At 47.7% G+C, this 24,721-nt stretch overlaps 1 protein-coding gene across 4 annotated transcripts in view; it reads right to left on the bottom strand.

Annotated features, from left to right (window-relative positions):
• The window catches only part of CAMSAP1 (calmodulin regulated spectrin associated protein 1), a 74,695-nt gene extending 63,608 nt beyond the window's left edge, over window positions 1-11,087 (bottom strand). For all 4 annotated transcript variants that reach the window (XR_010022101.1, XM_063081544.1, XM_063081546.1 and 1 more), the window contains exon 1: window positions 10,888-11,087. Coding sequence is in view for 3 of the 4 variants with exons in the window: in XM_063081544.1 (XP_062937614.1) it covers window positions 10,888-11,002 (115 nt within the window). In the remaining variant the exon portion in view is untranslated. The remainder of the gene's footprint in view (window positions 1-10,887) is intronic.
• Between the last annotated feature and the right edge of the window lie 13,634 nt (window positions 11,088-24,721).

The following is a 24,721-nucleotide window of genomic DNA, read 5'->3' as shown; positions in this document are numbered from 1 at the left end:
AAGCTTGCAGGACTGGAAGCTGCTCTGCGGGACAGTGAGTGAGTGGTGAGTGAAGGTGAAGAAGGTCTAGGACATTACCGTCCACTATTGCAGACTTTACAGACACTGCAGTTAGGCTACACTAAATCATGAAAAAAAAATTTTTTCCTTTTTTCAGTAATAAATTAACCTTAGCTTACTGTAAATTTCTTACTTCATAAGCTTTCTCATATTTTTAAACTTTTTGACTCTGTAATAATACATAGCTTAAAACACAAACAGCATATAGCTGTACAAAATATATGTTCTTTATATACTTATTCTATAGGTTTTTTTCTGTTTTTAAAATTTTTAATTTTTTTTTAATTTTTAAATTTTTTTTTAAAAACTAAGACACAAGCACACACATTAGCCTAAGCCTACACAGGTCAGAATCATCAATATCACCGTCTCCACCTCCACCTCTTGTCCCACTGGAAGGTCTTCAGGGCAGTAACATGCATGGGGCTGTCATCTCCTGTGATAACAGTGCCTTCTTCTATAATGCCTCCTGAAGGACCTGTGAGGCTCTTCTTGAGGAGGTGCCACTCTTCAGTAATACATCCATGGTGGTTTGCTCAGTTTCTTTTTTTATCATAGATTTGTAAGCAAATAATGCACTAGGAATAATCTCTCTACTAATGAAAACCTTTCAGTCCACGTTTTTAAACTCTGTAAGGAGCTTGCTGAGGTCTGCAAAAGCTTCTGGCTATGACTGCCAGGACAGTAGGTTCACTTACACCAGCATCATCAGAAACACATGAGTAATACATTCCACTATGACATTAGGACAGCTACCACCTCACTAAGTGATCGGAATTTTTCAGCTCCATTATAACCTTATGGGACCACCATCACATACCAGGTCTGTCATTGACCAAAACATCATTATGCAGCACCAAAAATGTACTTGTAAAATTTACGAAACCATAGCTTCAGGAAAACTACAAAATGCCAGCAGGATTTAAAGAAGAAACTTACACACCAAAGAACATCACAGTAACACTGATGAAACCTGAAGACAAAGACTTCTAAAGCAGACAGAAGGGATTTCTAGTCAGGACAAGATGGTACAGACTTGTCTTTCCCTCCTCCTCTCCATCAGGCACAACTTTAAAACCTGGAAGCAGTGCAAGAGACAAAGGAAGACTCTGAAAAGTGGAAGAGGAAAGCAAACCGGATTGGGGCCCCAGAACTAGAAGACCAACACAGCAACAGGGAGCCTCACAACCCCTCTCCCCAGCAGAAGGTGACCCAGGCCTGGTTTCCTGACTCCCAGTCTAGCAACAGGAGCTACCCAAGTAGAATCATTCCTGCCCCAGATCGAACAGAAGTCCTGTCTGAAACACCAGGCAGTCCCAGCAGAACTGAGCAGGGGATCAATAGGAAGCCCCACTAACAATAAGCAGCAGGGGACACTGGCAAGAGATCCTCTCCTTACTCAAAATAGTAAAACAACAATAACAGTAAACTGTTGTAAGTCACATAAGTATACTACCACCCACAGCAACCACTGAGAAACTATTCAAAGAGATATACCCAAAAACAATATAAATAAATCAAGATGAAATCCTAAAAAAATTGTCACATTACTAATAAGAAGGCAAGAAAAGAGAAACAGGAACAGGAAACAGAGGAAACAAACAGAAAACGAACAATGTCAGACTTAAGTCCTAACATATCAACATTACATTAAATGTAAATACTCTAGATAACACCAATTAAAAGACAGAGATTGGCAGAATGAATTTAAAAAAAGAAAAAAAACACCACTATACGACTATACGCTGTTTACAAGAACCTTACTTCAAATTCAACAACTCAGGTTAAAAAGAAAAAGGATAAAAAAAAGATATATCATGCAAACATTAAAAAAAAAAGGGCCAGAAAAATACTAATATTGGGTAAAGTACAAAGAAAATTACTAGAGACAAAAAAGGACATTATGTAATGATAAAAGGATCAATTCACCAAGAAGACTTTAAAATCCTAAACGTGTACACACCAAACTAAATAGCATCAATACACATGAAAAAATTTGACAGAGGTGAAAAAGAGAAATGAGGGTACTTCAAAAAGTTCATGAAAAGATTTGTATTATGTTTTAATTCTATTTTTCCACAAAATTTTTGAAGTACCCTGTGGACAAATTACAAGTATAATTAGGAACTTCAACACCCCCATCAGCAACTGACAGAACTACTAGACATAAAATCAACAAGGAGGTAAATGTGAATACAATCAACAGGATCTAATCAATATATACTCAACACTCCACCAAAGAACACCAGGATACTCATTTTTTTCAAATGCCCATGGAGCTTTCACCAAAATAACCATATCCTAGGCCATAAAACAAACTTTAACAAGTTTAAAAGAATAAAAATCAGAGTGTTATATCATCATAATGAAATCATACTAGAAATAATAGTAAAAAGACAAAATAGGAAAATCTCTATAAACACATGGAAATTACACTTCTAAATAATTCATGAGTGCTAGCTACGGTCTGAATGTTTGTGTCCCTCTGAAACTCACGCTGAAACTTAATCCCCATTGTGGTGGTATTAAGAGGTGGGACCTTCAGGAGGTAATTAAGTCATGAGGGCTCTACCCTCATAAATGGGATGAGTACCTTTATAAAGAGGCTTGAAGGAGCCTGTTTGTCCCCTTCTGCCATATGAGGACACATATAAGGCATCATCTATGAGGAAGAGGCCCTGACCAGACACCATAGCTGCTAGCACCTTGATCTTGGCCTTCCACCTCCAGAACTGTGAGGAATATTTCTATCATTTATAAATTACCTAGACTAAGAAATTTTATTACAGCAGCCCAAATGGACTAAGATAATGGATCAAAGAGGGAGCATCAAAGGAAATTTTTTAAAAATACACACAACTGAGTGAAAATGAAAATATGACATTTCAGCATACGTAAGATGCAGCTAAGGCAGCAATGAGTGGAAAATTTACAGCACTAAATGCTTACATCAGAAAAAAGGAAAGGCAAAAAATCAATAATCTTAAGTTCCTAGCTCAAGAAACCAGAAAAAGAAGAGTAAAATAAACCCAAAGCAAGCAGAAGGAAGGGAGGCAGGTGTGGCTACAAAAGGACAACAGAAGAGGTCCTTGCAGGGATGGAATGTTTTATTCCTGGATTATATAAATGTCAATATCCTCCTTGTAATTTTATACTACAGTTTTATTTTAAAAATCACCATTAGGAAAACTGGGTAAAGGGTACCCAGGACCTCTCTACACTATTTATTACAACTGCATGTTAATACATATACAATCATCTAGAAATAAAATTTTAATTATTTTAAGTTGGCCACAGATTTTCAAAGATACTTCATAGAAAAAAATATTCAAATAGCTAAAAAGCATTTTTTAAAAATGCTCGTCATCATTAGTCATTAGAGAAATGCATACTAAAACCACAGCGAGATACCACAACCCATCCACTTGAATGGCTAAAATTAAAAAGACTGACAATGTCAAGTGTTGACAAGGATGCAGAGCAACTGGAACTCTCATGCATTGCTGGTGGAAATAAATAATGCAGCCAACTATGGAAAACAACTGGGTACTTTCTTATAAAGTTAAACATACATTCATCTTGTGATCCAGTAATTCAATGCCCAACTATTAAAGATAAATAAAAGCATACAAATAAATGTTCATAGCAGCTTCATTCATAATAGCCAAAAACTGGAAACACCCAAATAATTATCAACAGGTGAATGGAGAATACATGAGCTAGCCATACAACAGAATACTATCACTAAGCAAAAAAGATCTACACAACATGGATGAATCTCAAAAATGTTATGCTGAGTGAGAGAAGCCAGATACAGAGTCCCTGCTGTGTAATTAAATGTATAGGAAACTCTAGAAAGATAAATTTAACCTGCAGTGACAGGAAGCAAGTTGGTGAACTCATTGGGAAGCACAAGGGAACCACTGGAGGTGATGAAAATGTTCTTTATCTCGATTGTGGTCACAGTCACAGCAGTGTATACATTTGTTTCAACCCATCAAACTATACTCTTCAAATGTGTGTGTAATTGTATGTAAATTATACCTCAATAAAGGCAGTTTTCTCAAATGTCCAAAATAAAAGTCTTCACTTTATACCCTGCAGTGGGCATTAACCAATGTACCTTCACAGAGACTTCTCTGAAAAGCCCAGATTTCATATAGCTCTTCCCTCCTCAGAAACCTTCAATGGCTCCCCAGTTCATACAGAGCAAAACCCCAATTTATCAATCACCTATTCAAAGCATTCAAAGGTCTGGCGCTCCACATTCTCTCCATTCTAATCTCACCTTCCAACTCTGGGGCTGCTAAATTTACATTCCACTCCAGAAGAAGACCATTCTTGCCCTTTTCACAAAGCACACTGCACTCCCCTCCAATCCCTCCCGTTGTCCTTGTGTCTCTATGTTTTCCTTACCTCTACCTGGTTATGGCCCACCTACAGCACAAACTCAGTTTTCACTTTCTTGGATGGAACTTTCCAGATTCCTTCAGAGGAGTTTCTCTCCCTCCCTTAACCGTTCTGCCAGTAGCATCTGCTATTCCCTAACTAAAGCTCTAACCTCCTTGGCCTTTCATCACAGGTCTCTGTATCTGTGGTCCTCGCTACATGAGGCCCGAGAAGCATAGTGAGGACCCCACAGTTCACAGCATAATGCTCAACTGAACTGAGTTTAATTTTGACTAGTTGAGTTTAAAGTGACTAGAAGACTAGGAGAGATTTAAGTAAACCAGAATAAGAAGAGGTCTAAGTAGGAGCTCAGGAAAGACGTCAGAAATAGAAACGCCAAGATCATCTTTCTATATGTGATAACAGAAGGCATGTTAAGGGTACCATGGTCCCCATGATCAGGATCAACATGGTAGTCAGAGCTGACCATAACTCCTCCTTGGCCATCTCCCACACCTGCCATCAATCAACCATCCTCATGGGTTCTGCTCTTAGAGTACGTGTTGGCTCAATCTGCTCTTCTTACTCCCACTGCAGACAAACAAGGCAAGTCCTTGGCACTTCAAGCCTAAACAACATCAGCTCCCAGATGTCCCACCTGCTAAAAACATCTTTCCAAGCTCACTCTCTCAGAACACCACCTCCCTACAGGAAACCCTTCCCAGGTACACATCATCAAAGAAATTCCCAGCCAGCCTGAACACCATAAACAATCTGGTACCAGACTATTTTCCAAACTAATCACCTATTATTTCAGTCAACAAATCCTCTGCATCAAAAGGTTAATCCACTCAGCATGCCTGAAAACACTTTTCTACACAGTACCACAACCAGACACTCTCTCCTCTACTCTTGGGGGCTGCCCAAACCTTATTCATCCTTCAAAACCTATCAAAGTCCCACAAAGCTTCCCCAACCCACAGTGACCACTCCCCCTCTGAAGTACCCAGGCACTGTGGTTACCATTTGCTCAGCTGGCAGCTCTGTACCAATGCCATACAATCATTTTTTAACCCTTGCATTATTTCATTTTCTTTTATGGATGTCAATATTTCATGGGGATTTTAAGCAACAAAGGAGATGGCATCATATAATTTCCCCCTTTGTGTTTCCTACAGTGCAAAACAAAATTTTTTCGTACATACTAACCATTGAATTATCATTGGTTGAATGACTGCAACACTGACTCGATCCTGACCACCCTCTAATGATATGAAAAATGACAGCAATCTGAGTTTTTCCATAGTTCAACTAGGAGTGAAAAAGAATTCTGGTATAATGTTGATATGACCACACACACACAAAAAAAAATCAACAGCAGGAAAAGCCTATAAACTATGAGGAGAATAAATGTAATAACAAAAAAATATTGAGGTCTTTGGAGAACATTTGCACAAAATTAACATCCTGAAGCACAATAGTGGCCTGCCCTTCTGAGGGTCCCTCAAATTTTAAAAATTAGGACAATTAGATCTTAAAGATGGATTTATATTCTTTGGTTAACATTTAATTTGTGGCATCAGGACAGGAAAGAGAACAAGTAAAAACTGATATATCTTTAAAAATATAAATGTATCCATTTACGGCCACCAGGACAGAATTATGCAACACATATTTCTATTCCACCTGTTTCACAGGTATCTCAAACACTTTTACCCATTCCACAAGTATTTGAGTACTCTGTACTGCACAGCATTGAATGAGCCAACCATAGTCCATGTATGGAGATGTATCCATAACCAGACTAAAGGCGGTCCTCAGAATACCTATGCAGAGGAAAGGTCAAGCTACCAAGACCAACCAGTGAGCCCCACAGTACCTAGTACCACTAACAGGTGCTCAATAAACATCTGAAGTTACTCTGTAACCTCCCATCTCAGAAATGTCAAAATCCCTTGCCAAGAACAACAAAAGACTATTTAAAAATACAATCTACATTCATAAACCAATAATCTGAACAAATCATCACCTAAAAATACTTGGCAATATGCTTATTAAACTGGAAAATGAATAAGGCATGCTGTTGTCAGGAACAGGCTCTTCCCTCTAAGATTCTGGCTGCTGCTGTCCTGCTAACTCAGGGAGGAAGCTGGGAAGCGAGTTTCATCACCAGTTCTGCAGCTGGAAAGAGATTCCAAGCATGGAATTCATTTTAACCAAATGTCACTACAACAAAACAATATGATGACCCCCTGGAGTTAATTATAAAGGCAGATTTGCTCAATATCAATTAAGCAAATGAGAGTCTAAACTATCCTTGCTACCTATATAACGAAATAGCTGGCAGCGGCTCTAGTATAGACATCCTTTAAATGGGGACTAAAACCCAGACTTCACCGGCAACAACATCCTCACACTGATTTCTTATTCCACAACATGGTTCCCAAACTAGTAGTTTAAATTTCCCTAGCAAGAGAGTGAGAGAACAGGAGGGAGGAGGGGACATGGCAATCCACACCAGCAGTGCAACTCTGGGCAGGCCCGTGGCCGCTCGCCAGCCCCCTGTCATCCGTAAAGTGAGAAGGTTGAACGTGGCCACCCGACTCCCACCCCAGTGCCCTAGGATTCAGGGCAGCGCAGCTCCACAGGCAAAGGAACAACTCAGTTTCTACCACCAGCAACGTCCTTGCAAATAGCTATGTGCCTTCTAGTACTTTCCTGGGTTTTTTTTTTTAACATTGTCCTTGAGAGATAACAAAAGCTATTACTCCCCACACAGTCCTGTGAAACCAAGGCCTAGATACATGTGAGTTTCCTAAGGGTGTGGAAAAAATGCACAGTCGACTACAATCAAAAGCCAGAACTGCCATAGCCTCAGTCTAGCACTCCGTAAAATTCTGTAAAATAAACAGTATTTCAAGTCACCCCTTTAAATTTTTTTACCAATTTATTACAACTTTCACCCCAAATCATTTATTATAAAACACCAAAAACAACTTTCATCTAAAAATCCTGCAGCTAAACAGATTCTGCTCCTTCTTACAGACACTTTTAAATGAACAATTTTCAACACGCCCAATATATTATCTCTAAAAAATAATTAAAATATTGTCAATGAAATAAAAGAGTTACCCAAAAAAGGAGGGGAGATCTAAAAATAAAAGCACAGGACAGCCCACAATTCTTGGCTGTGGTGCCAGAGATTTATAAAACTGGAGATGTTTCTGCATCCCCATATGCCACAAGGCCTGGCCAAGGGTGAGCTATCCCAGAGCCTACTCATTTATTACACATGGCAGACTGGTGGCCCCGGGGACATTGAGAATCCTGAGAGGCAAACGCAAAACAAGGAGACAGCCTCAGAGCACCCAGCACTAGAGTTTCAGCATGCTTTCAATTCCTATGCAAATAGAGAACTGTTTGGTTTCATTTAGCAACCTAATGAACAACTGTTTAACAAGCAAAATATTTAAGCCACTTTCACCATTATACCCTCCAAAAAACTGATTTACGATTAAAGAGTCCAGATTAAAAGAACAATGTCTAATTAACTGAAAACTAAACTGGAGAGGCACGTGGAGATATCCAAAAGAAGAAACAAAGAATATGCCCCTGGATTAGGAGATGAGTCTTAAGGGAAAAAAATCTACATGATACTGCTGAAACCCCCTCCCCACCTACTCTCCTAAAAGGCACAACTCCACCTTGGGTAGCAGCAAATCTCACACCCAGGCTGTGACCCCCATGATAGCGACACAAATAAAATCACTTCAGTTGAGCTGAGATGAGTCTTTCTGATCATCTGAATTGGGACCTCCCACATCTGTAAATTTAAAGAGATTCTCAATTTTAAAAAAATTATATCTGCTCCTCTTCTGAAGTGAGGTACAGAATGGAAAAGCATTCTCACTTAACAAAAATGATGGAAACCAGACCTGCTAAAATCAGTGTTTGATGTGTGCAGTGCTGGCTGACGCACTGTCACCAAGCAGCAAGGTGCACTCCAGTCTCAGATCCTGAGACAGTATCTAGTCTCCTTCAGTTCCTGCTCAGGTTTCTATTCTTTAAATGACGCCTTTTAATAATTCCAAAACTTTAAAGCCCACTCTGGTATCAGACTTTGAATTCCTTGTCTGATGAGTCAACAGTACTGAAGAGCAATCTGGTGGTACTGAAAATAAACCTAGACCGACCCAATACTAACACTGAGAGAGGTGCACATTTACTTCGATATAGTTGACAAATCTCATGCTGAATGCCAAGCTACATGCAACAAATTAAAAATGCATTCATCTTGCTAAAGAAATTGGAAAGCAAATAATGAAAGTGCTTTTTACAAGTATTTAAGTCTATATAATATTCATTACCAGAGCCCTTGGCCATCTCCATGTGTAAAGTCTTAAAAATGCACATAGTAGTGAAACCTTGTCCATGGGCCCCAGGAGCCGTGCCCAAGAATGTGCCGTGTTTAAGAGCAAAAAAGTGGAACCGAGCCAGAGCCCATGAACAGCAGAATGGCTAAACAGTGGACAAGCCTCAGTGAAATACTACACAGCAGGGAAAAAGAACACAGGGAAATTAGTATGAAGCTAGGAAGAACCTAAAAACATAACAATACAGCAAGTCTCAGAAGAAGACATCACCATGAAAGCTGCAAAAACATGTAAAACTAAACTATAGTGGTTTGGCGATGATATGTGGTGGAACACAAAGAAAAACAAAGACCAACACAGGTGGAAGTAGGTGGGGGACCACAGAGGCTAATGACGACTGACTGCTAGATACCCCAGTGTCCACCGGTGTTCTTCACACCAGATCTCAGATTTTATGTATACATTTCATCAATTCCATTTTTTAAAAAATCATGTGAAGTTAGGTGTGTGGCAGTCTTTTTCCATCACTTACTATATAGAAACCAAATAAAGTTCAATTGAGCCAGTAAACAGGAATCGTAAAACTAAAAATTGTGAAAAAAAGAAAAAAACTATTTCCTATTATTTTACACACTACAAAAACCAGTTTAAATAAAGCGATGTATTTAATCCCTAAAACTTACAAAACGTGTTTGTCCTTATGACTAACTCAAGTCTAGCTGGGGCACAGGCCCGTAGTCACACAAGGAACGCATGCTCAGCAAATTTTCAAAACCGGTCATCCAAACTCTTTTGTGTAAGGGTTCTCTCTCCCCTTTAATCCTACTCTAGAAACGGTACATTTTCCCACCAGAATAAAGGCAGTTTGTTTTTTTTTAGAATGCTTCAAATTTAAACTTCAAATTCAAAAAGAATTACACAAGCATTAACCCTTAATTGTGTGTGTGTGAAACAAAGCACCTGAAATTAACAAAGCCTTACAAATCAATCAATTATGAAAATCGCTTGCTCTGTGAAGTAGCGAGAGCATGAAATAGGACTGTTTAATCCACTAAGCACATTAAAGCTTAACAAACTAGACTGAGTAACAAGGTTACCTAGTTCTTCAAAATAGGAATTAATCAAAGGGGGATCATTCACCAAAAGGGATTAAGCACAATCCAGGTAATAAGCAATTTCTAGTTGAGAAATTCAACAGCCCCTGTTTTATAAGTATCAAAATTCACCGTGAGCGAACAGCGCGGCGTCGGATGCCTCGCAACGCGTCCGGCGCTACGGCCAGCCCTGCGCTGGCAAGAGACTGCGGCCGCCCCGGTACCCAGGGGTCGCTTCCTGCTCTTCAGAACCAGGCAGCCGCCCTCCCACCTGCCACTGAAAACGGACTCAGAGCATCCTTCAAATGCGAGCTCACAGTCGGACCTGCGCCGCCCCACCCACGCCGGGACGACCACTGCCGAGGTGACCGCACAACCAGCTCGGCGCTGGCCAGGTTGCCGCCGGGACCTCGGGATGGGCCGCGGCCCGGACCCTGCGCGGCCCCAGGACCCGGATCCAGACCCAGACCCAGATCCAGACCGCGGCCCCTGGATCCGGAACCCAGACCCCGGCCCCTGGGCCTGTACCTGGACCCGGCCCCAGATCCAGATCCCGGCCCCTGGATCCGGAACCCAGACCACGGCCCATGGACCTAAACCTGGACTCGGACCCAGATCCAGACACCGGCCCCTGAACCTAGACCCGGACGAAGACTCGGACTCAGACCCCGGCCCCCGGCCCCGAACCCTGACTCAGACTCCAGCCCCTGGACCCGAACACAGACCCGAACCCGAACACAGACCCAGACCCAAACCCAGGCCCCGGCCCCGGCCGCTGGACTCAAACCCAGATCCTGGTGCCTGGACTCAAACCCTGACCCCAGACTCTAGACCCGAATCCTGACTCGGACCCCGATCCCGGCCCCTGGACTCATACCCAGACCCCGGTCCCTGGACCCAAACTCCAGCCGCCAGACCCACACCCACAAGCAGACCGAGCCCCCGCCCCCGCCCGGGCCCGGCCGGTGTACCTCGGCCGTAGGCCTTGGCGCAGATCCACTGCAGGTTGGCGGCGATCTTGGCCCGCGCCGAGTCGTAGCGGTCCAGCGGCACGAGGTCGGCGGCGCCGTCCGGCGGAGCCTCCATCTTCCTCCGGCCGTCCGCGGCGGGCCGGCCGCCCGCGTCCACCGTCCTCGCACAAAGCGCCGCGGCGCCGCGGCCCGACCGCAACAAAGGCGCCGCCGCCCCTAGCCGCGCCGGCCCGGCGGGCCCGAACCCCGGCCCCGCAGCCGGCCCGCGGAGGGGCGGCCGAGAGAGGGCCCCGCGTCACCTCACGGCCGCCGCCGGCACGGCCGCCGCGGGGGCTGCTGCTGCATGCTGCGGGTGCCCAGCGCGGGCCGAGGAGGCGCCGAGCCCGCGGCCCGGCGAGGCGGCGGCGGAGGGCGCGGGCCGGGGGCGGGCGCGGGCCGGGGGCGGCGGCGGCGGCGCGTGCGCGGCCCCGGGGGGCGGCGGCGGCGGCAGCGGCTGAGGCGGCGGCCAACGGGCGGGGGCGCGCGAACGCCGCGGCTTCGCGCAGGCGCAGGGGGCGCGGCCCGCGATCCCGCCCTTCTCCGCAGGCGCAGTGGGCACCGCCCGAGGCCCCGCCCCTTTCCGCAGGCGCACTGGGTGGCCCCGCCCCTGGCCCCCTCCTCCCCCCGGCCGCAGGTGCAGAGGTGGTGGCCGCCGAGCGGAGCGCAACGGGGCGCGGGACGCGGGCGGAGCGGCCCCGGTGGAGCCCATGGTAGCCCTTTGTCTGGGACGCGCCGCCTCCTGCCTAGGGACTGGCGCGTCCCGGCCGGCTGGCGGGCCGACTCCGCGCCTGGGACCGCGAGGCCCCCGCGCCCTGCGGAGCCCGGCGCCCGGGGGGTCCGGACGGTGCAGCCATCCGCGCCCGCCGGCAGCTAGCGCGGGAAGGTGACAGCCCCGCGGGAGGAGCAGCCCCGGGATCCTTCCCTAGCGGCGCTTGGAGCCGGAGGGACTCCCCCCAGGCCTCCAGAAGCACGCTGTCCCTGCGAGCGCCCCAGGGGCACAGTCCAGGTCGAGGGGAGGTGGGGTTTCGGTCATCTGAGACGGATTGCAGCGCCCTCACCCCGGAGTGCGGCCCCTGCAGGTGCACGCCCCAGAAGGGGCTCTGGTCTCACCCTCATCAAGTCAGCCTCGAAGGACCTGCCCGGGGCTGGGAAAGGATTGTAGTGGCACGCTTGTCCGAGGACCTCACGGTCAAGATAGGTGGTTACCGCCGGTCCACCAGCTCGAGACTTCCCCACCACCCTAGGGGAAGCGAGAAGGGATACAGAGTTTGCTGGGCAGGGGGTCCTGGGTGCTGCCACCCCGTCTGTACCCAGCGGAGCCATCTGCGTGGGGAAGGAGGCCACGTGGGCAGTGACGGGCACTTGGAGCACCCGGTCGAGGGAGGCCCGAGCATGATGGCACCATGAGGAGAACGAGAGGTGGAAGGGGCGGGCAGGCAGGGAACACCAGAGGACGGGCATCTGAGCAGGGCAGGCAGGAAGTGAGGGTCAAGTGAGAAGAAGTCTGGGGGAGCAGTGTCCTGGGCAGGGGTCACGGAAGGTGGACCCGTGAGACGGGAGAGCCCAGTATGTAAGAAACACACCAGGGTCCAGAACCCAGGGCCAGGGGAGACGGGAAGGAAATGGCGGGAGGCAGAGGGGGTGGTGGCAGATCTGCACAGTGGGAATTTTAACCTCTTTTCTGAGTGAGGGGGAGCCATCGGAGGACTTTGAGCAGAGGGAGGAAGGATGTGACTGACCCTTTCAAAGAATCGGTCTGGTTCCTGGACGAAGAACAGATGGTAGCAAGGGCCAGTAAGGAGGCTGGAGACATCCACTGACGGATGTGGGGCGTGAGAAAGGGAGACCCCAAGGGCTTCTGTGTATTCGCCTTGTATCCTGCAACCTTGCTGAACTCTCTGTATTAGTTCTAACAGGTTTTTACAGGATTCCTTAGGACATTCCATATGCAAGATCATCTCATCCGTGAATAGAGGTAGTTTTCCCTCCTCCTTTCCAATCTGGATGCCATTTCTTCTTGGCTGATTGCCCTGGCAAGAACCTCTAGTACAATGTTGAGTAGAGGCAGCAGGAGCAGACATCCTTGGCTGGGTCCTGACCGGGAGGAGAAAGCATCCAGTCTGTCTTTCCCCACTGAGTGTGATGTTCACTGTGGGTTTTTCATAGATAACTTTTATCAGGTTGAGGAAGTTTCCCTCTATTCCTAGTTTGTTGAGTGTTTTTAATCATAAAATGGTGTTGGACTTTGAGAAATGCTTTTTCTGCATCTATTGAGATGATCATGTGGGGTTTTTTTCCTTGTTCTATTAAGTTGGTGTGTTACATTTATTTTTTTCATATTGAACCATCCTTGCATTCTTGGGATAAATTTCACTTGGTCATGGTGTATAATTCTTTTTATAAGTTTCTGGATTCAGTTTACTACTATATTGTTGAGGATTTTTGTGTCCATAGTCATAACAGATATTGGCCTGTGGCTCTCTTGTGATGTCTTTGTCTGGTTTGGGTGTCAGGCCTCATGAACTGAGCAGGAAGTGTTCCTTCCTCTTCCATTTGTTTTTTGTTTGGTTGGTTGGGTTTTTTTTTTTTGTTTGTTTGTTTTTTGGAAGAGTTTGTGAAGAGTTGGTGTTAATTCTCTAAATGTTTGGTAGGATTTAATGTTAAAGCCATCTGAGTCTGGACTTTATGGGTAGTTTTTTGATTACTAATTCAATCTCTCCTCCTGTTAGAGGTCTATTCAGATTGTATATTTCTTCTTGAGTGAGTTTCAGTAGTTTGTGTCTTTCCAGGAATTCGTCCGTTTTATCAAAGTCCGAGGTTTTTTGGCCAAAGCAATTCTAAAGACTGAGTTATCCTTAACCAAATTAGGAAAGGCCAGGGCAGGGCAGTGGGGCTCAGGGGAAGATTAGTAGTTTGGGGGTGACTTTGAACATGTTAAATTTGAGATGCCTACTAGGCCCCCAGATGGAAACGCTGGGTGGGCAGTTGGATAGCCACCTCACAGAGGTAGCCCAGGTGGGTGATATGAAGCTGGGCATTGTTGCTGCAGACAGCATTTACACCTGTGAAGCACAAGAGTCACTCAGGGAGCCATTGCTAAGGCAGAGGGGATGCCCAAGCATGGACTGGAAGTCACAAATGGGGAGGAGCCAGCCTGAAAGGTGAGAGGGTGTCAAGACCCTCACAGACCCTTTAAACCTGTTGTGCAGGCTGGGTCACAGACCCCCAATATGCAGGTCACGAGCTGGGTAATTGGAGAGAGATCCTGGGAGCCATTGGCAAGGTTGACATGCTCCATTTAGATGCGAGCTCAGCCCCCAGCCTCAGCAGCAGCCTGGTGGCCCACTGGGGAGGGGGGGCGTCCTGGGGGCACTGTGGATCAGAGCCGTTCCTCTTTTATACTTAAGTTAGCCAACCCAGGGATATCTGAGTGTGAGTCAGATAACCAAGGAACATCTGGGTGCACGTGCACAATTACATCAGACAATAGCCAAGAAATAACTGGGCACACGTGCGCAGTTAACGTGTTTACAGTAAACAGGCTAGGTAATGCTCAGCAAGACTCCGAACAGCTGAGGGAGCCTGAGCATTTGTCCGTTTTCCTTACAGAGGGTCTGGAGAGGGAGCTTCCAGTTTGTGATCTGCTGAGGATGGAGGGAGATGGTACAGGAGCTGGCGCATGGATTTAGTGATGGAGTATCCCTTGCAAGCAGGTTTTGTGGGATGCGGGGACAGAGGAGGACAAGAGTTCTGTTGATGAGTATTTGCATTCCTTCCAGGAGTTTTGCTGTAAAGGAAAGCAGAAAAATGGAGCTATAGCCGAGGGGAAGCATGGGGTGCAGAGAGGTGTTTTGTTTTTAATGATGCGGTAAAGGGAAAGTCTGGTGGTGCCAAAGAGGGAAGGGAGTCGCTGGAGCCTAGCAGGGAGACCCTTTGTTGGGAAAATATAGGAAAATGGTCAGGGCCCCACAGATGTTCAGAGTCTCACCAAGCATTTGATGTATATAGGCACGTGCACTCAGGTGTTCCTTAGTTATTGTCTAGTGTAATTACGCATGTGCACCCAGGTGTCCTGGGTTATGACTTAAAGAATGAGTGGCTCTGGCCCATGGTGCCTCCCCGCCGCCGGGATGCCCCTGGGGGGTGAGGTGGGGGGCCATGGTGAGGCCGCTACTGTTGCTGAAGGCAGCGGAGGTGGCTGCTGCTAGTGCCCCTGGGACCCTCCGTAAGGCCACCAGCGGACCTGTAAGCTGCTGCTGTTGAGGAAGCTGAGGACTGAGCTCGTGTCATCTGCCAACAACACCCGGAATCTTTCCCAATTACCTAGCATGGATCTGCTTGTGAGGGGTCTGGGGACCTAGTCTGTGTAATGGGTTTGAAGGGTCTGTGCCCTAGCTCTGACAATGTAAATGGAAACTTAGTATAACTAAAATAACAAACATTTTGGCTTTAGTTATGATTTCCCTTACTTTATACCCTTTCTCCTCCCATAGTGGCTAGAGAGGGGGGAGTGGGGGGCAGGGACAAGGAGGGGTGGGAGCCTGGCCAGTTCTCCACCAATGGCCCCATGACTGGCTTAAGGGCTGGTGGAGGTATTGCAGGGATGCAGAGGGCCAGGGATGGTTGCCCAGGCTGCAAAAATGGAACAAGACGCCAGGCAGCATCCCTGGCGACATCCCATAAATGGACAAGAACATGGGAGAAACGACGTAGACAGAGTCACTGGCTTTGGCCAGGGCAAAGCAGTCGAGGGTGTGTGCACAGGTTAATGGGGACGCTGGACCACAGGGCGGGGGTGGGGATCAGAGGCCGCACAGGCTTAGAGAACAAACTGCAAAGACAGGAAGAGGTCTCTCAGTAGTAAAAGCGTCATTATCTGGGCTGTTGGGATTCTTTTCCCTCCTTGCTGATTTAAACCTAGTTCTGACTCAGGAAGATTAATATTTCTCCAGGTACTGGTTTTGGTTTGTTTTTATTTTTAGAGATAATTCCTTTAAGAAAGCATTAGCTCAGGCCTCTTTGGGAGGCAATGACTTCAACCCAGAGTTCTAGGCAGGCTCTCCCCTGATTGCCCAAAAGTGAACTTAGTGTTAAAATACGTGATAGGTTTCAGTCAGCTGCAGCAGATGGGCAGTTCGTCAAAGGGTCCTTTAAGGAGCTGCTTCCGCTCTAGCCATCACTTGGGGCTCTGGAGGGAGAGGAAGGAGGGGCTGGGGGAAGACCTGTGTGCTTTGCTTTTCTAAGTGCTCAGTCCGACAGAATCAAGGCCATTGACCAAGCAGCAGGGTGGTATCCCCCGTGCCCCCTCTAACCCACCAGCTCAGAGCGTGAGGGAGCAGTCACTGAGCTGAATCCCTCAAACGTCCACCAAGGAGAGGGTTACAGACACTCTCTGGCACTGGGTGAACCTGACCCAAGTTTGAACCTCCCAAATTCTGGCTCCAGGCTCTTTCCTCCACGATGTCAGGTTATAGCAATAGCTACACCAATTGTCTGGTTGGGGTTATTGTCGGACTCCTGCTAACAAAGCCAATTGTAAAGCTAGGCAACTCATAACTAAAGCCAAAATGTTTCATTATTTTAGTTACACTAAGTTTTCCATTTGTATTGTTGGAACTAGGGATTAGGACCCACAGACCCTTCAAACCCATTGTATAGGCTGGGTCCCCAGACCCCCCACACGCAGGTCCATGGTAGATAATTGGGAAAAGACTTCAGGAGCCGTTGGCAGACGACATGAGCTCAGTCCTCAGCTTCTTCAGCAGCTTACAGATCCAGCAGCAGCAGTGGTGGCAGCCTCCCCTGGCCCCTGCAGGGGCATCCTGGGGGTGGGGGGCCCCATGGATCAGAGCCACTCGTCCTTTACACTTAAGTCCATAACCCAGGACACCTGGGTGCACATGCACAATTATATTGGACAAAAACCAAGGAACACCTGGGCGCATGTGAATATTTACATCAAATGCTCGGCAAGATTCTGAACATCTGAGGGGCTCTGACCATTTTCCTTCACTTTCCTTACATACCTCCTCAGAAGGCTTGTTAATGAGACCCAAATGTTTTTCCAACCCCTTCAGAAACAAAAAGCACCCTCTGCAGGGGTCATACTGCTTTCCAGGACTTTGCTGGTTTTTTCTTATTTATACAAATTCTCTGAGTGCCCACTTGACCCACAGCCCTTGTGCACGCTTAGAGGAATTTGAGCCCGAGGGGACAGAGGAGATTATGAAACAGAACCGCAGCGCAATGCCACAACAGCATAAATGCGATTGTCCAAAACCGCAGGTGTAGGCAGTAATCGGTTATGCTGAGTTTCTGAAAACTCAATCCACAGAAGAGGCAGTGTTAGCCCTCTCATTAACTTGGTGGCTGTCTTTTGTTTATGGAGATAAAAAGTGACATCTTTGTATATTTAGTTTTGCTTCCATAAAAACCAAAATATATTTTGGTTTTCCTATCATGTAAACACACAAGTCTCACTGAAATTAAGCACTTCATGAAATGGGAAGTATCGCTAATAACCTCTTATGTACCTCACATTCATCACAACCATGCCATCTGTCCTACCATGGTCACACAGAGCTGTGCCCAAAGGCGTGGCGTGGCCAGCCGTGCCCAGATAAGACCAGATGTTGGAGCCGTTTGCCCCAGCTGAAAATGCCCTCACACTATGAGGGAGGCCAGCTGGGATGGTCATTCCTAGCAAGCACAGCAAAGGGGTCTTTACTGATGACTTTTTTGGGTGGGCTGATAGTGTTGGGGCAATGTGCAGTGTGTTTTACCCAAAGAATCCTTATCTAAAGGACACAAAGGGGTTGAACAATGTCTGGGTTTGCTTTAGGGTGGTGGGGATGGGTAGGACAACAGGACTGGCCTGAGCTGACAGCTGGCAAGTGGGGACCTGGATGGGGGCTGTGGGGCTCATGACACCCCTCTCCACTTTTGTATATGTTTGAGTTATTCTTCAATAAAAAGATTTAGAAGAGGGAAAAAAGACCTTGGCTTTCATTAGCTACATAGTAGGAAAGGTACAGGGAGACAGAAGAACTGCTGTGTTGACCTGCAGCAGTGGTACTGACAGCAACTTCTGAGGTCCTGTTGGGAAAATATAAGAAAAATGATCAGGGCCCCTCCGATGTTCAGAATCTTGCTGAACATTTGATGTAAACAGGCACGTGTGCTCAGGTGTTCCTTGGTTATCGTCTAGTGTAATTGCGCGTGTGCACCCAGGTGTCCTGGGTTATGGACTTAAGGATGAGTAGCTCTGACCCACAACACCTCCCATCCCCGAGATGACCCCTTGTGGGGGGGCATGGGAAGGCCATTGCTGCTAGTGCCCCTGGGACCCTCTGCAAGGCCACTACCACTGCTGGGCCTGTGGGCTGCCGGACCCGTAAACTGCTGCTGCTGCTGAGGAAGCTGAGGACTTAGCTCATGTCACCTGTCAACAGCTCCTGGCATCTTTCCCAATTACCTAGCATGGACCTGCGTGTGAGCGGTCTGGGGACCTAGTCTATACAGGGGGTTTGGAGGGTCTGAGCCCTAGCTCTGACAGTATAAATGTAAACTTAGTATAACTAAAATAATATCTAAAATAATGAAACATTTTGGCTTTAGTTGTTTATGATTTGCCTTACTTTACAATTGGCACAGTCATGGCAGGATTATGGGCAGGTGAAAGAGCCCAGTAATTTGCATAGTCATGGCAGGATTATGAGCAGGTAAAAGAGCCTAGCAATTCGAGTAGTCATTGTGGGGTGACAAGCAGGTAAATAAGCAGGAAACCCCTTGGGAAGGGGAGGAAATGTGGCTACCTTTGGGAATGTGGTGCCTGGTGGACGCTTTCCTGTTGAATGGGGTCTGGCTGTTGCTCGCTGCACTGTGAGCCAACATGGACCAGAAACCCCACAAAGCACAGTTTTGAGACTTGCAGCAGAAAGCAGACAGATTGGAAGTGCAGATGCATGCCCTGGAGGCTGAACTACAGCGACAGGTCATCCTTGCTTCCAACACTGAAGACGTATGACAAACCCGGTGGTGAGCTGGGGAGGACTGTGCCTCTCCTGGAATGACCTGCTCATCAAAGTGAAGCACGAGCAGCCTGTGGGACCGGGCTGACCGGTGGGCAACCAACAGGTGATCCAGTTCACTGCCTATGTTCCATATACTCAGGTTGAATAGGTTGGCTTAGGGGAACAAAGCAGAAACAGGGAGAGCCCCTGGTTACTGCAGTTATGGGACCTAGGGGTGGATGCTATAACGTGCTCTGGGAGACAGTGTAGTAAACGCATGTCGCGTTTGTCCAAAGGCAAATGGCTCGGAGGGTGCCACTTAAACCCGAGTAGGCTCGAAGGGTGCCACTTAAACCCAATGGCTGGCCAGGTGCCGTAAAACCCGAGAAAAGAGTGCCACATGCAGATGGGCAGATGACCCGAGGATGGGTGGCCCTGCAGAATTTCAAGTCTCCGTTACTACATGCCTATCTCTGAGGCAGCAGCTGCAGAATGGCTGTGAATGTGCCCAGGGGCACAGCAGCTACTCCTTGATGGTCTGGGAGAATGCAGTTGTTTGAACTATGGGCAAACGCTGCAAAAAACTGCCTGAGATAGAGTAAATAGAAAAGCCTGGGAACTCAGACAGAGACCTGCTGCAGGGGTGCAGCCACTGCAGAGGTCATCTATGGAGCAATGTGGAGCAGAAAAAGTGGGGTCGGAGCCCCCACAGAGAACCACCACTGAGGAAATGTCTAGTGGAGCCAGGATGGAGGGACTGCCGCCAGGAGCCTAGAACCGTGGGGCTACTGGCAATGTACAACGACGGCCTGGAAAAGCCGTAGGCACCAGGGCAGCTCAATGGGCTGCACCTGGCAGAGCTGTAGGAGCAAGGTTGCCCAATGCTTTGGGGATCCAGGTGCCCCAGTGTGCTTAATGTTTGTCCTGTTTGCATTACGGATATGAAGACTGTTTTTCTTTGTCTATTCCTAACCTTTTGGAACAGGAATGTGTACTTAATGTCTGTGCCACCGTATTTTGGAAGTAGATAAATTAGTTTTTGATTTTTGCAGGTACACAGCTGAAAGGAGTTTTGCCTTTAGTCTCAGATGAGACTTTGGACTTTTGAGTTGGTGCTAGAACGAGCTAAAGACTTTTGGGACTGGGATGGAATAGGATATGTGAATGCAAGGTCAGTTATCCTCACTAAGGGAACATCGTGGAAGATTCTGAACTTGTAGATTTTACAGTGAGGGACCCTGAAGGGGTGGATTGTTGGGAAAATATAGGAAAATGGTCAGGGCCCCTCAGCTGTTCGGAATCTTGCTGAGCATTTGATGTAAACAGGCACGTGTGCTCAGGTGTTCCTTGGTTATCGTCTAGTGTAATTGAGCATGTGCACCCAGGTGTCCTGGGTTATGGACTTAAGTATGAGTGGCTCTGATCCAGGGCGCTCCCCACCCCCAGGATGCCCCCGGGGGTGGGCATGGGGAGGCCATTGCTGCTGCTGCTAGTGCCCCTGGGACCCTCTGCAAGGCCACTGCCGGACCTGTGGGCTGTCGGACCTGTAAACTGCTGCCACTGAGGAAGCTGAGGAGTGAGCTCATGTCATCTGCCAACAGCTCTTGGAATCTTTCCCAATTACCTAGCATGGACCTGCATGTGAGGGGTCTGGGGACCCAGTCTGTACAGTGGGTTTGGAGGGTCTGAGCCCTAGCTCTGACAATATAAATGGAAACTGAGTATGACTAAAATAATAACTAAAATAACAAAACATTTTGGCTTTAGTTATGATTTGCCTTACTTTGCAATTGGCATCGTTGGCAGGATTACTTTACAGGAGCACAGACAGTGAGGGAGATGGGCCTACCAGGAGAACACTGGGACACAGCAAGGACAGCCAATCCGCCCCCCAATCAGTGCAGGACCACTCAGAGGAGACTGGTTGGGAACGCAGAATTGCATGGGGTGCAGTTCGATGAAAAAACTCAGGTCCATGGGGCCGAGACCGTGGCGCACTTGGTAGAGTGCTGCGCTGGGAGCGCGGCGACGCTCCCGCCGCGGGTTCGGATCCTATATAGGAATGACCAGTGCACTCACTGGCTGAGTGCCGGTCACGAAAAAATGACAAAAAAAAAAAAAAAAAAAAAAAAAAACTCAGGTCCAGATCAGAGTTTCTAGGCAACACAGGTGCATTGAGTATCTGGAGAGCCGGAAGTATCTATAAGGTCAACCATTAAACCCTGAGCTGCACAAAAAGCCTTCCCTAGGGAAACAGCAGCAAAGCAGCAGTTTAGCTCAACCACACAGCTCAAGTACTGGTTCCCGCAGGAATTTCCCCCATTTTAAAAGTAAGCAAAGGACAAAAACTTAGTTCTGGCCCAGGCACACCATGAATGCCTTGGGGTCCATCAGGGGACATGAGGCATGGAGCCAGGAGCAGGACCCCTGCCCGCAACCACTCACACCACCAGCACCTCGGGGCCCCACCCAGGAACCTGAGGATTGGAGCCAAGGACCGGACCCCACTCCCACATACAGGCACACCAGCAATGCCTAGGGGCCTGTCCAGGGACCTGAGGCTAGCAGCCAGGGACCAGACCCCCTTCCCACAACCAGGCAAACCACGCAAGCACATCGGGGCCCACCCAGGGACCCAAGGCATGGAGAAGGACCAGAAACCCCTCCTACAACCAGGCACACAGCACCAGCACTCCAGGGTCCACTCAGGGACCCGAGGCATGGAGAATGGGACCGGACCCCCCCCTCCCACAACCAGGCACACCATGCCAGCGCCTCAGGGCCCAGCAGGGGACCTGGGGCATGGATAAGGGGACCAGACCCACCCTCCCACAACAAGGCATGCCAGGACAGCACATCAGGGGCCTGAGGCATGGAGAAGGGGACTAAACCTCCATCCCACAACCAGGCACCCCGCACCAGCATCTCGGGCCTGCCCTGGGACCTGCCTGGGGACCCGGGGCATGGAGAAGAGGACCAGACCTGCCTCCCACAACCAGGCACACCATGCCAGTGCCTCAGGGCCTGCCCAAGGACCCAGGGCATGGAGAAGGGGACCAGACCCCCCTCCCACAACCAGGCACACTGTGCCAGCGCCTCGGGACCCACTCAGGGACCTGGGGCATGGAACCGGGGATCAGACACTCTCTACAACCAGGCACACTGCCAGCACCACAGAGCACGCCAAAAACATCTCCATGTGGGGTGGCCCACCACAGCCACCACAATAACCATGGCTGCCTTGAAGGCGGCTAGATGCCACAACCACCACGCAGATGGTCCACCAGCCACTGGAGTGAGTTGACACAAGGCGAGTCACCAGCAGAGATACAGAAAGGAGGAGGATGTCTGTCTCCACAGAGTCCATTTCATAGTCACAGAAGAAACATCTGCTCTATGATAGTATTGAAGGACCTGATCACACCTCTCAGCATTAGACAGATCATTTGGGCAGCAAATCAACAGAATAACCATTATTCTTTCAGAGGGAGAGAAGAAATCTAGGGTGATTAGAGGGGGGAGGGGAAGAGGATGGGGGAGGGGGCAGGATTGGACAAGGGGCATAAAGAATAATTATGATTTGTAACAATATATATGCTAGTAATATTGATTTGATCAACACATTTCAATGTTGAAACCCAAAAGTGTGCATAATCAATTTTGATTCAATAAAAATAAAATAATAACTAAAAGAGGGAAATTCTGACACATGCTATGGTGTGGTTGAACTTGAGGATGTGATGTTAAGTGAAATAAGCCAGACTCAAAAGGGCAAATAAAGACGGATTCTTTATGATTGCACATCCGTGAGGCCCCTAGAGAGGCCAATCTCATAGAGACAGAAAGTAGAATGTGGATGTCTGGGGCTGAGGGAAGGACTGGGGAGCTGGTGTTTCATGGGCACAGAGGTTCAGTTGGGGAAGATGAAAAGTTCTGGAGACGGAAAGTGGTGACGGCTGCACGACAGTGGGAAAGCACATAATGCTACTGAACTGTGCACTTAAAAAAGGCTAAAATGTTAAAGTTTATATTATGTGTATTTTACCACAATTTTTTAAATGCTGAACTTAAAATTCGAGAAAGAACTAAGTTCTTTTGGTTTTGAGTTGCACAAGTAGGTTTGAAAATTTGATTCTTTAATAAACTGATATTCATTTAAATCTCAGGTTCACTCATGCGAACCTCTGACTAGCCTTTTCTGCACTCAAAAGCCCATCTTGAGATCACCCAGAATTTCAGGTAACTCCACCTGGAAGGGATATCATGTGGCATAGACATGCTACTACCAGGGGGCAACACAAGGCCACAGAGCCCAGAGTTTGTGCAGTCCTGGAGTGAACGCAGCCTCTGACTCCAGCATGGCCCAGTGACTTCGATGGCTTGTTTGCTTCCTCTTGCTGTGATTTACTAGATCCTGTCAGCACAGGACATTGTGTGGACCGTGTCATGAGAAGAGCCTTCTTTTGTGATATCTGAGTTGCCATTACTATGCCATTACCACAGAAGTAACCTCCACACATGGTTGATTGCTCTTAAGTGTGTGTGGACTTCTCAAATGTAGAAGGAATATTTCATTATAAAAGAAAAAAATTTTTTTTGCTAAGGCAAAACAGGATAACCTCTTTGTCTTCTTTTTTTTAACGTTGATACTAGGTCAAAATATGTAGTGGGATGTAGCGACTAGTATGAAGGCATTGAAGAATATTCTACAAGCATAATTATAGTGACTACTCAGGCATGACTCCAATAACTCCAGGCTCGTCACAGAAAGGGCCCAGAGGCCCAACCTGAAGATCCCATGGTGAAACGACCCTCCGAGTGTTCAGACAGAAAAGCCTTGACTGATTGTCAATCGATTGATTGAACAAAGCCTCATAGGTCATCTACAGATGGCAACCACTCAGTTAACCCTTGAAGGTCACAGGGGTGGCCGTGGGGTAAAGACACATGGCTCATCCTTCCAGGGAAGAGGCGCGTGGACACATTCCTTCAGTGGCTCCCACCTGCCCATGGAGAGCCAAGAGAAGTGCTCCTGCCATTAACCCCACCGGCCCTCTGTTTGTTCTAGGCACATCCTGTGGGCCCCAAGCAACAGGATATGTCCCCTGAGCTCCTTGCTAGTGAAATGATATGATGGGCAGAACAAGGACCCCAAAGGTGTCCCTGTCCTAATTCCCAAAACTGTGTGTGACCTTGCATGGTAAAAAAGAGACTTCACAGATGTGATTAAGCGAAGGATCTTGAGATGAGGAGATTACCCAGGATTATCCATGTAGGCCCCATGGAATCACAAGGGTCCTTATAAGAAGGAGGCAGTTTAGAGCAGACTGTTACACCAAGGTCAAGAGTTTGGATCCCCATGCCGGCCAGCCACCAAAGAAACAAAAACGAAAAAAAAAAAGAGGAAGGCTGGAGGGTCATAGGTAGATAGAAGATGTGAGGACAGAAGCAGATCAGAGAGGAGAGAAGCTGCTGCTTTGCTGCTTTGAAAATAGCGGAGGAGAGACTTCCAGTCAACATGGCGGAATAGATGGTCCCCAGCGTCACTGTCTCCCACAAATCAACCGATCTACAACTATAAAAACATAACATCAAGTGCGTACAGAACAGGGAGACGTCCAGCGGGGGAGGCAGAAGCTCCGCGGAGACCACATGCCCTGTGGGGCCACCGTCGTGTGACCCAGCAGATAGGCTTCACCGCTGTCACCCGGCTCCATTCCCATCCTGGCCCAGTGTGCACGGAGCAGGGTGACATCCGGCAGGGGAGGCGGGAGCTCCATAGA

The sequence above is a fragment of the Cynocephalus volans genome, chromosome 17 (assembly GCF_027409185.1).
Source record: "Cynocephalus volans isolate mCynVol1 chromosome 17, mCynVol1.pri, whole genome shotgun sequence".
NCBI lineage: Eukaryota > Metazoa > Chordata > Mammalia > Dermoptera > Cynocephalidae > Cynocephalus > Cynocephalus volans.
Note: the sequence above shows the minus strand (reverse complement) of the source record. Positions and strands in the feature narration are given on the sequence as shown.